Consider the following 13266-nt stretch of genomic DNA (forward strand, 5'->3'; position numbering starts at 1 on the left):
TTTTTTGGACAGCAGTGGCTTCCTCTGAGGTATCCTCCCATGAAATCCATTCTTGTTTAGTGTTTTACGTATCGTAGATTCGCTAACAGGGATGTTAGCATATGCCAGAGACTTTTGTAAGTCTTTAACTGACACTCTAGGATTCTTCTTCACCTCATTGAGCAGTCTGCGCTGCGCTCTTGCAGTCATCTTTACAGGATGGCCACTCCTAGGGAGAGTAGCAGCAGTGCTGAACTTTCTCCATTTATAGACAATTTGTCTTACCATGGACTGATGAACAGCAAGGCTTTTGGAGATACTTTTATAACCCTTTCCAGCTTTATGCAAGTCAACAATTCTTAATCGTAGGTCTTCTGAGAGCTCTTTTGTGCGAGGCATCATTCACATCAGGCAATGCTTCTTGTGAAAAGCAAACCCAGAACTGGTGTGTGTTTTTTATAGGACAGGGCAGCTGTAACCAACACCTCCAATCTCATCTCATTGATTGGACTCCAGTTGGCTGACACCTCACTCCAATTAGCTCTTGGAGATGTCATTAGGGGTTCACATACTTTTTCCACCTGCACTGTGAATGTTTACATGGTGTGTTCAATAAAAACATGGTAACATTTAATTCTGTGTGTTTTATTAGTTTAAGCAGACTGTGATTGTCTATTGGTATGACTTAGATGAAGATCAGATCACATTTTATGACCAATTTGTGCAGAAATCCATATCATTCCAAAGGGTTTACATACTTTTTCTTGCAACTGTATATTATAAAAAAAAATTGATTGAATAAAAGCACTCAGCTATGGGAAATGTATATTGTGGACGTGCTAGTGGCTGACAGAGTCCCTTTAACTTCTCTCTCTTATATATATATATATATATATATATATATATATATATATATATATACACACATACATACACACACACACACACACACACACATATATACATATACACACACACACACTCACCTAAAGAATTATTAGGAACACCATACTAATACGGTGTTGGACCCCCTTTTGCCTTCAGAACTGCCTTAATTCTACGTGGCATTGATTCCACAAGGTGCTGATAGCATTCTTTAGAAATGTTGGCCCATATTGATAGGATAGCATCTTGCAGTTGATGGAGATTTGAGGGATGCACATCCAGGGCACGAAGCTCCCGTTCCACCACATCCCAAAGATGCTCTATTGGGTTGAGATCTGGTGACTGTGGGGGGCCATTTTAGTACAGTGAACTCATTGTCATGTTCAAGAAACCAATTTGAAATGATTCAAGCTTTGTGACATGGTGCATTATCCTGCTGGAAGTAGCCATCAGAGGATGGGTACATGGCGTTCATGAAGGGATGGACATGGTCAGAAACAATGCTCAGGTAGCCCGTAGCATTTAAACGATGCCCAATTGGCACTAAGGGGCCTAAAGTGTGCCCAGAAAACATCCCCCACACCATACACCACCACCACCAGCCTGCACAGTGGTAACAAGGCATGATGGATACATGTTCTCATTCTGTTTACGCCAAATTTGGACTCTACCATTTGAATGTCTCAACAGAAATCGAGACTCATCAGACCAGACAACATTTTTCCAGTCTTCAACAGTCCAATTTTGGTGAGCTCGTGCAAATTGTAGCCTCTTTTTCCTATTTGTAGTGGAGATGAGTGGTACCCGGTGGGGTCTTCTGCTGTTGTAGCCCATCCGCCTCAAGGTTGTGCGTGTTGTGGCTTCACAAATGCTTTGCTGCATACCTCGGTTGTAACGAGTGGTTATTTCAGTCAACGTTGCTCTTCTATCAGCTTGAACCAGTCGGCCCATTCTCCTCTGACCTCTAGCATCCACAAGGCATTTTTGCCCACAGGACTGCCGCATACTGGATGTTTTTCCCTTTTCACACCATTCTTTGTAAACCCTAGACATGGTTGTGCGTGAAAATCCCAGTAACTGAGCAGATTGTGAAATACTCAGACCGGCCCGTCTGGCACCAACAACCATGCCACGCTCAAAATTGCTTAAATCACCTTTCTTTCCCATTCTGACATTCAGTTTGGAGTTCAGGAGATTGTCTTGACCAGGAGCACCCCCCTAAATGCATTGAAGCAACTGCCATGTGATTGGTTGGCTAGATAATTGCATTAATGAGAAATAGAACAGGTGTTCCTAATAATTCTTTAGGTGAGTGTATAATATATATATATATATATACATACATACACATATACACACACACATACAGGATGAACAACATCTTATTCCACTGTTATCTTGTTATCTTCATGACAGTCCTACATGAATGATGATGCCTTTCTGATGATGCCTTTCTTCCTGAAGGCCGAAGCGCTAAAGTACTGAAAACATTGTTTTATCCCCTGCCCGGCGCGCTTCTCCACACGTGCATGACTGACAGCTGGCAGTTCGGCTGGCTTAGCCGAACTCTCTGCATAAGTGCTGTCAGTCACAGCGAAGGGGCAGGGAAGGGGGCGCGGTTATCGTGACTTGAAGCAAGGAGGCCGCTGCCCCCTTGACTTCAAGCATGTGTGGAGAAGCGCGCCAGGCAGGGGATAAAACAATGTTTTCAGTACATTTGCTGCATCTGGCTTCAGGAAGAAAGGCATTATCAGAAACACGCTGCTGGCGGCTTGTGATGGTTTGGGAGGTGACAGGTTCCCTTTAATGGTATAAAAAGATTTGAAGAAATCATCATAATAACCAAACAAACTGGTTTTACTGCTCTGCATTAATAGGTAAGAAAGGCGTCATAAAAACAGGAGTGCCAACAAAGTACATCTGCAATCACCTGATTTTTGTCTACACAGCCAGTCTGATGTAATGTTGTCCTGTCGGCATTAACCCTTTCCTGACTGGGCGATATTTAGGGTTTTTTTTGCATTTTCTTTTTTTTACTCCCTGCCTTCCCGGAGCCATAACTTTTTTTACTTTTACATTCACATAGCTGTATGAGGGCTATTTTTTTGCGGTTCACATTTTACTTTCTAATAGAGCCATTTCATTTTGAATATGATGTAGTAGGAAGCTGGAAATTAACCCCAAATGGGGTGAAATTGAAGGGGAAAAAAAAGCAATTCTTACTCAGTTTTATGGGTTTGTGGCGTTCCCTATGCATTAAAACTGCTCTCTTCGTTCTCCGGGTTAGTATGATTACAGCGATCCCACATTTATATAGCTTTTCTTGTGTTGTAATACTGAAAAAAATAACTTTGCAAAAAAATCTGTCGTTTTTAATGATACCATTTTAGAGTGTGTATGACTTTTTGACCACATTTTATTCAATTTTTGGGAGGAGGTTAAGCTATGAAAAAAATGGCAAATCGGCCGTATAGATAATTTTTTTTTTCATTATGCCGTTCACCGCATGGAATAAATACATTTAAATTTTAATAGTACAGGCATTTTAAGTCCCCTTAGAGGACTTGAACATGTGATTGATAGATTGCTTGCCCCATAGACTGCAGTAAATTACCACTGAAGTCTATGCAACATTCCGTATGTTCCAATGGAGCCGTGCCATAAGAAACTTTGTAATATATCTTACCACTGTAAAATACCTTTTTCTAGAATTATAAGCTGTTTTATATTTGAAATTTCTCTTGAACCTGTCCAGGACGGAGCAGCTCACTGATGTATCAGATTATACATCAATGTAAGTCTATGGAAAGGAGAGGCATGAGCAGGAACTTAGACAGGCACAGCAAGAGAGACTACATAGACAGTTTCTGTCTATGCCCAAATGCTAAATTCACATCAGTAGAAGTCTGTATATCTCTGTAATGTCCTCCATGAGGGCTACTTATGAGAGTGTGAGAAAGCTAGGAAGCAGATTGTCCTCTACTTTCTGTGTGCAGTGTATGTGAGTAGGGTCTGTTTCACACTTGCGTTGTGGAATTCAGGATTGAAATCCGGCAGAGGATCTCAACACCAAAATTAAATGGATCTGTGCCATTTAATACATCCTGATGCATCAGTTTCAGACGGATCCGGTTGTATTAAATCAAAACTAAACAAACCGGATCCGGTATAAAAATAATTCGCTAACAAAAAAAAAAAGATCCTGCACAATTGATTTTCATGTCAGATCCGGTTTGTTCTGTTTCACAGACTGGACACAAAACCGCAGCTTGCAGTAGTTTTGTGTCCGGTCAAAAAATGCAACAAAACAGAACAGAATGCATCCTGATCAGTTTTTTCCCCATTGACAATGAATAGGGACAAAACTGATCCGTTATGGCCCAGTTTTGAGACCCTCTGCCAGATCTCAAAACCGGAATGCCACAACGCAAGTGTGAAACAGGCTTTAGTCTTCACCCACCAGATCTGAGAGAACTGCAAACTAGAGACAACTTGCAGAGCAGAAAACTGCTAAAAATGCAGCCAAATACAAGCCATATAATAACCAGAAGTAGTCTTATTCCTCACTTACGTACACTGTACTACTGTTTATTACAAAGTTTGTTGAAAGGTTGGGTATGCTTTCATATCTCCTTGCTCCATATGCTACCATTATGCTGTATGAAGACATAATGAACCTTGCTATTACTATATTTCCGCTTTCTTATTTTTGGAAACATTTAGAGAGAAAAAATATTACCTAGAACCTGAACAACACTTAAGGCTACTTTCACACCTGCGTTAGGTGCGGATCCGTCTGGTATCTGCACAGACGGATCCGCACCTATAATGTAAACGCTTAGATCCGTTCAGAACGGATCCGTTTGCATTACCATGAACAAAAAAAAAAAAAATTATTTTTATTTTTTTTTGTTCATGATAATGCAAACGGATCCGTTTTGACTTTACATTGAAAGTCAATGGGGGATGGATCCGTTTGAAAATTGCACCATATTGTGTCAACTTCAAACGCATCCGTCCCCATTGACTTACATTGTAAGTCTGGACGGATCCGTTTGCCTCCGCACGGCCAGGCGGACACCCGAACGCTGCAAGCTGCGTTCAGGGGTCCGCCTGCTGAGCGGAGCGGAGGACAAACGGTGCCAGACTGATGCATTCTGAGCGGATCCGCATCCACTCAGAATGCATTAGGGCTGGACGGATCCGTTCGGGGCCGCTTGTGAGAGCCTTCAAACGGAACTCACAAGCGGAGCCCCGAACGCTAGTGTGAAAAGTAGCCTTACATTGTAAGTCTGCACGGATCCGTTTGCCTCCGCACAGCCAGGCGGACACCCGAACGTTGCAAGCTGCGTTCAGGTGTCCGCCTGCTGAGCGGAGGACAAACAGTGCCAGACTGATGCATTCTGAGCGGATCCGCATCCACTCAGAATGCATTGGGGCTGGACGGATCCGTTCGGGGCCGCTTGTGAGAGCCTTCAAACGGAACTCACAAGCGGAGCCCCGAACGCTAGTGTGAAAGTAGCCTAAGTAACACTTAATTCAAAAAGCGGTAACGGTTGCAGACAATGCTGCTCATTTACTTCTTTCAACTGAGGCATTGTCTGAGATGATGCATTGTATGAATGATATAGTCATTAGAGATGAGCGATTTTCCGGTTATGAAATTGAACTGAATGGGTCTGCAATCCGGAAGGTCTGGTGCAGATCGGAGTCATGGAACCACTACGCAGTGCTTTCGTGGGGTTTCTCTGCGTGCCTCCACACCGCAAAAAAATAGAACATGTTCTATTTTTTTGCAGTGTGGACAGATCAGGCTAGCCTTGGTAGAAGACAAGGTGGAAGGGGATGCAGCTGCAGCTGCAGCTTCATACTGTGTCACTGTCACGCTTCGGTGTGGGAGGGAAAGCCATACCGAACGTGGGAGAGAAAGGGGTGAGGGGAAAAGGCCTGGAAACTAGGGAGGAGCAGGTCACCTCCTAGAGAAACCCTTATCAAAGTCATGAATGACTGCAAGTATGAACTGACCCCAGAGGTAGGTGAGTTCATACACAGGAACCTAAAGTCCTAACTCACCCTGTAGGACCCTGGTACTAATGTCAGGACAAGAGACAACCTGTTCCTCCAAACAGTAGGATGAACAGGACTCTGCCTCAGGCCTAAACACAAATGGCAGGGAAAAGCGCAACAATAAACAACAGGGGAAGTAGACACTTAAGGGAGTCTGTCACCTCCATATGGCCATATACAGTGCTTACATTGTCCTATAGCACACTTATACATGAATGTAATGGTACCTGTGTCTTTTTCTTTACACTTGCAGAAGCTTGAAAAACGAACTTTGATTCATATGCAAATGAGCCCAGGGGCAGTGTTCACTGTGTTGCAGTCCAGGCTGCTCTGCCTCATTTTATTGTTACTCCTCCCCAGCCTCTGCCTGCCCTCCTATTCCCTTGCGTCATCCTTCGGTTCGGCCGAGATCCCACGCCTGCGCACTGCCTCGCTGGGCCGGGGCATGCACACTGCGATGCCCATTGTTGGCACGTCATCGCTTTAACTACTGCGCATGTGCCGCTGAACGGTTTGAAACCAGCATTTGCCGGAGCATGCGCAGTAGTTAAAGCGATGCTGTGCCCACAAATCTCCGGCCCAGCGAGGCTGTATACAGGCGCGGGATCTCGGTCGGACCGAAGGATGACGCAAGGGAATAAGAGGGCGGGCATAGGCAGAGGCTGGGGCGGGGAAACAATGAAAAAAGGCAGAACAGCCTGGGCTCCAACACAGTGAATGCCGCCCCTGGGCACTTGCAAATGCTCATTTGCATACGAATTAAACTTTGTTTTTCCAGCTTCTGAAAGTTTAAAGAAAATAACAAAAAGGTACCATTACATTCATGTATAGGTGTGCTATAGGACAATGTAAGCACTGTATATGGTCATATGGTGGTGACAGACTCCCTTTAACATCAAATGGCTATGGAAGCACCAGCAATCCACAACAAGACAAACTATAAACCGCACAGCATGGTGGGAGAAGCCACGATAAATAGGGAAGGTTAAATGACCACATAAGCAACACCTGAGGTAAGGGGTGTGGCCATACCAGAAACAACACAGACACGAATTGATCCACAAGGAACCTGTCAGATCAAACAATGTGTTGCCAGTCTCACTGATCTCCTGGCACCTATCACGGGAACGTCTGTGACAGTCACTGAAACTGAGCTAGAAGTGGGAGCAGCAGTGAAGGAGACATCCGATTGGCTCAGAACATACAATCCCACCCACGGAGCAAGCATGGCAAAACATATGCATTCATAGACCCTAGCAAGGAAAACAAAAAAATAAAAACAAAAACATTTTTGGAGGTTACATACATGCTGAACATGTGAAGGAACCTCTTTGTAATGCCAGCTACACTTTGAAGAGGACCCTGTCACCACTTCTGACCTGTCTATTTAAAGGGATATGCCCATCTCAGACATTGGGGCCATATCTAGACATACATCACATTAATCTCAGGGGCACCGAATGAATGATAAATTAGGTGCATGACTAGACACTTGTGCAACTTTATACAAGCTATTGGCTGGCTTGCTCTGTGACAGAATTATGACAATTTTGTTGTCCAACTGTCACATATTAGGCTATGCCCCTTGCCTCTAGGCCCCACCCATTTCCCCACTAAGCCACTCCCCTCTGTGAGCTATAACGCTACAACTTTAAATCTCCAAACTGTGCCAGAAATCTGTGAAATTTTTAGGCAACACATGACAAGGTCTAGGTGCACCCACATTAGTAAATGTGGACCACTCTGTTTCTGCCACAATTGTCTATCCGCAGCATTTTTTGCCCACTATTTTGTCACCTCGCTACAAAAAATGCACACGGAAATACATGTGACTATCAAAACTTTCTAATAGATAAAGAACAAAAAAGCAGGCATGTCTGTATGTACTGCAGGAGCTAAAAATGCCACAGGGATACACGTTTCATTGAAGCTGCTGTATGGGAAATTAAGAATACGCTAGCCTATCAGCAGGCAATGTGATCAAATAAAAACAAAACCATTACTCCCATGTTAAATATCCAGGGGTCTCTGCCAGTACTTAATTGCCCTGCAGCAATATTGCTTAATTGCACTACAGCCAATTACCGGTGTCCATGGTCTCATGCCATACACGTACGCATCACCAATAGGTCATGTGGATGTGTGTGATGTCATCGGTGCAGGACAAGTAAACAATGACCAATCCATCAAGGACCACACTGCTGAGATGCAGTGTCAGGGTGAATTTAACAGGTAGGTAACGTTTTTTTTTTTTTTATTCTATCATATTGCCTGCTGTTAGACAACTACTTATTGTACAAGCTTCTATTTCTTTGGCCGTTCTCTTGAAAGAAAGGACGTGTACCCAGTGCTTTCACTACCTACCTTTCCAAAGCCTCTCTGCAGTGATCTGTTTCCACTCTGGGCCAGAGGCATTTTTATTAAAAACCAGCATGCTGACAGCATGACATTCTTCATAGACATTTTTCTCTTTTTCTCTACAGGATTATCAATAATGGCATACACTGACCTCACAGGGCCCCATAGCAAAACTTAATATGGCCCACCAAGTTTCCCAGTACATGTGCAAAAAACACTCCCAGGCAACGTGGAGCACAAAGTGAAAAACAAAATAAATAAAAAATTGCTTCACCCACTTTATCTGAATGTAAGAAAAAGTGAAGCAGCTGAAATATGCTGCTTGTTCTGAAAGCCTTATTTCTCAATGTATTTATACCAACCAACTGGCAGAAATACATTGATAAATCTCCTCCATACAGCTTTATGTCTACTGCTTCCCTCACACAGTTTATTATAAAACTGCTTGCCTAAAACCATCACTAGGGGGTGCTTAAGGCAAAGGAATTTCTGCAGTTACCACTGACTGCAACAGAAGCTGTAAAATCTCTTTACAGCCGGTTCAGACCTGAGCGTTTTACAGCGCGTTCCTACGCGCTGTAAAACGCTCAACAAGGAGAAACCAATGCTTCCCTATCGGCATGGTTCTCACCTGGGCGTTTTACAGCGTACGATCGCGCTGTAAAACGCCCGATGCCCCAAGAAGTTCAGGAGCTTCTTTGGGGCGTACATAGACTTCCGGGAACGCGCGACAATGGGCGTTCGCTTGTCTCCGCGGCGCGATTGTAAACGCCCGTACAATCACATATACAGAGCGTACGTTCAGTACGCTCTGGTGTGAACCCAGCGTAAGAGCTCCCACCTAGTGGCGGAGGCATGAAAATACAGGGTTTTCATGCCAGATACAGATGGAGGACGTCGGCGCTGGGTCCCCTTTTTACCAGGCTCCATAGCAGTCGTGTCTGCCTCTAGTGATGGTACTCCACTGCTTATCAATATAACTACAAAACTCCTCGAGGATTTTTTATTTTTTTTTTAAAACTGCAATTTAAAAAGCATGTAAGACTCCAGAAATAACTATTTACATGCATTTTAACACAAAACCAAAGTAAAAACACCACACATGTAATACAAAAACATCTTTATTGTGTTACATTTAAAGCCATACATCTAATAAATAGCAAAAAGTAATAAAAAGTCAATGCAGAGAGGTGCTGAGAGAGGGTATCAATCTCTCAGCTCCTCTCTGCATTGACTTTGTATTACTTTTTGCTATTTATTAGATGTATGGCTTTAAAATGTAACACAATAAAGATGTTTTTGTATTACATGTGTGGTGTTTGTACTTTGGTTTTGTAGATATGCTTCCACACATGCTCCCTGTCATAGAGGCCTGGTGCCGGCTATGTAATTCTGCCGCCGGCACCCGCCTCCTGTATCGGTATTAAACGTTAATTATCATTGGTGGCACAGTGGCCACAGTCCCTCCCCTCCTCCGCCCCTCTCTCTCCTCATTGGCAGTGGCGCCACAGGGGGGAGGGAGAGTGTGACTTCTCCCCTGTGCTGCTGAGGGAGAATGGTGCGCGCTGAGAGCAGCACGCTCCTTGTTCTCTGATACTAAGCTGCGCAGTAGCGCCGCCTAGTATTGGTAAAAGGCAAATCCCGGTATTGAATCGATACCGGTACAGAAGTATCAATTGGGTATCGATAATTCGATACCCGGTGCAACCTTACTTAAGATACAATCTTTTTATATAGTTTTAAGCCATGTTCTGCTGTGGTTGAGGATACACACTTCTGTTTCAATAACTAACCTTAGGTTACAGCTTTTAGGCTAGCACAGGTTCATGAATAAGACTATGTGGTATAGGTATAATGGTGTGGCCAATTTTATGATATACATTGGGACCGCAACGCAATGTGGCGCCAAGTACTATAAGACAGGAACAATTCAGGGGAGAATTCAAAGCAACAGAGAATTGGCATTACCGCCAGCCCTGGTTTTGAAAGTGTGGGCGGGTAACAAAAGGGTGCAGCTTTAATGTTTCTTTGATCAAGGCCCAAAGTTTTAAATTATGAAATTAATTCAATATACTGTTAAAATAACCATAATTTTGCTGTAACAATGTAGTATCAAATAATTAGAACATCCATTAAGGCCGAATGCACACGACTGTATCTGTTTTGTGGTCTGTAAACCACAGAGCTGCAAAATACAGCTACAATCCATATGCATGCCGCAATTTCCTTATAGTAATTGCTATTCTTGTTCGCAAAATGGAAAAGAATTAGACATGTTCTATAATATGTGGAACGGCCACACAGATGCAGACAGCACATTAGTGACATCCATATTTTTTGCAGACCCACCATAGAAATTAATGGGCCCTTGGGTGCGATCTGCAATAAATGTGGATCGGGTGCAGACCCAAAACACGGCCGTGAAATTATTTGACACAATGGGGGCATCTATTGAGTGACCTGAATGTTTATGACCTCAGTCTTTCAATTTCTAAGGCCTCATGCACACGACCGTTGTTCTGGTCCACATCCGAGCCGCAGTTTTTGCGGCTCGGGTGCAGACCCATTCACTTCAATGGGGCTGCAAAAGATGCGGACAGCACTCCGTGTGCTGTCCGCATCCACTGCTCCGTCACGTAGCCCTGCAAAAAATATGACATGTCCTATTCTTGTCCGTTTTGCGGACAAGAATAGGCATTTCTACAATGGGCCGCCTGTTCCGTTCCGCAAATTGCGGAAGGCACCCGGGCTGCTTCCGTGTTTTGCGGATCCGCAATTTGCGGACCGCAAAAATTGGAACGGTCATGTGCATGAGGCCTTAAGCACTATATATGATGGGGGCTGCCAATTCAAAATCGAGATAGTTGGCATAAGTATGCAATTTTGGCAGTACACAGATGGGACTTGCACCACTATTCCTGCAAGTAACAAGGCCTAGTGATTATCCATTCATAATGATATATTAGTCCTTGGACATGTGGCCTCTTTTATGAAGTTAGCATGCTATGTGACTTATTGGCTAATTGTCATTCCCAATTTCCAGGGTATTTTATGAGCCAGTGGCAGGAAACTGCAGCTGCATACTTATGGACCCACCCTATACATCTGAGGCTGTCCTTCAGCACCATCAAGCTTTGATTTGTATTCTCCGCAGGTTTTATAGTAGTTCTCATCATCCTGTATGACTTATCCAACCACCAATATAAAAGGCTAAAAGGTGTTGCCTGGTTTACAAAATGTACCCTACAACAGAATATTGAGTTAATAGAGCAGGATCCCCTTTATTTTAGGATTTTTATTTTTTGGCCAGACTAGAGACTGGTAACCAAAAACTCTTCTTGCTCTGGAGGCCCTGTCCCGTCCTGCATTACACAGAGAACACATTGTTTCGAATGGGCACTATGTAATGCTTAATTTGCCCCATGGTGGCGCTGCAGAGAAACCGAACACTTACTGCCGGGTTTCCTCCCAGATTTAACAAGGGTTTATTGAGGCCCATTTAAAAGTCAGGATTTTCAAAAGTGGAAAACCCCTTTAACGTTACCGAGTTGTATGTCATCCCAACCTGAGCTTCATGAATGGCTGAAGAAAGCATAGGCAAGAACGACACCGACATTAGAAGCGTGACTACGGCGCACCTGGAGAAGGGTCACCTCCAAGTCTTGGCTGTGTCTTTTTTGTATCACCAGAAAGACAAATGTTATCAAAATCATGTTTAGGTTTCAACATTTAAATGTTTCTGGAAAATGTCCCACAAGGTAATATATGTAATAGGAACACCAAATATTTTACTATAGTCATTACTAGTTCCTTACCGTGACCTCTGGATTTCAAAGGCACTGCTGCTTCCACATGGTATCTGGTCACTGCAGCTGAAACCAGGGGCAGGAGAAGTCCTACAAAAAGCAGCTGGTAGAATAGCAGAGGTAAGAGAGTTCAGGCGGCCTCTGCTACCCGCACAAGATAGTGGTACAGAGATACCTGTAGATGCTGGTAGTGGAGCACTGCTGGAAAATGCATCTTCCTCCTCTTCCTCATCATACTCACATAAGTGGTGTTTTTTCCCCTGCATCTCATGTTCCATCATCTCCTGCCCCCCACCAACTGAAGAAGATAATGGTCCTGATGGTGAGGTCAATCCCATCTTGCTGTGTTGTGTAAGTATTTGATGATGATTTGCAGGTAATGTATAAAGAGATGAATTATGCAAGGATTCCTTTTCTGCAAGCTGGGAAGTCTGTCGAATCTTGCTTCCTGCACATGCAGTTCCCTCCCTTGCTGTCCCATTAACCTGTAGAGGTCGCCCATCCAGGGAGATGTTGGTGAGAAAGGAAAGGGCAGCCTGTCTCCTGCGGGGATCCATGCGCTGCTGCCTTCTAATGTGATCCAGACTGTATGAGCCTGGAGACTGCATGGATCCAATTATCATCCCATTGATACTGCTTTTACTGCTGGTGGCAGTGGCCATGGTAGGTGTCTTAGAGAGCTCAGTGAAGGCTGCAGTGTTGCTTCATTGCAGCAGAGCAGGAGAATACACACCAGAGAACAGCGCACACAGCAGCAGTAGCAGCAGCAAGGCACTGCTTGTTATTGCTGGGTGTGGGGCGGGATCACAGATGACATGCTTCCTCTCTTCCCCTCCCCTGTTTATGTCTACTGCACGTGTGCAATAATGGGATGGATCTCCCCAATTTACTGCCAAATGTGGCCTGTTTACGGATCAACTGCTCGCCCTAGTGGATATTCTCGGTACTACATTGCAAAACATCTGCATTTGAAAAACAGGCTTCCTTCCTCTAGTGGAACTTGATGGAAACATAGTTTTTTTTTTAACTATACAAACTATGAGGGAAACAGGTCTCAAGTCTTGTCCCAGCAACATATTCTGCCTCACTGTACACAGAATCATATTGTTCACATGGCTGCATTAGGTTTTCTATCTCACACACAAACACAATAAGCATTATTAGCAGTAGC

The 13266-nt window shown here is 43.8% G+C and overlaps 1 protein-coding gene across 2 annotated transcripts in view; it reads right to left on the minus strand.

Moving 5' to 3' along the window:
- Positions 1 to 13266, minus strand: part of CABLES1 (Cdk5 and Abl enzyme substrate 1) — a 128406-nt gene that overhangs the window by 90848 nt on the left and 24292 nt on the right. The window contains exon 1 of one of the 2 annotated variants that reach the window (XM_040431907.1): positions 12105 to 12881. The exons of the other annotated variant lie outside the window; for it this stretch is intronic. Coding sequence (XP_040287841.1) covers positions 12105 to 12757 — 653 coding nt within the window. The 5' untranslated portion in view covers positions 12758 to 12881. Of the gene's footprint in view, positions 1 to 12104; positions 12882 to 13266 lie in introns of those variants that run through there. 2 annotated transcript variants of the gene reach the window in all.

This window comes from Bufo bufo, chromosome 5 (genome assembly GCF_905171765.1).
Source record: "Bufo bufo chromosome 5, aBufBuf1.1, whole genome shotgun sequence".
NCBI classification, from domain to species: domain Eukaryota; kingdom Metazoa; phylum Chordata; class Amphibia; order Anura; family Bufonidae; genus Bufo; species Bufo bufo.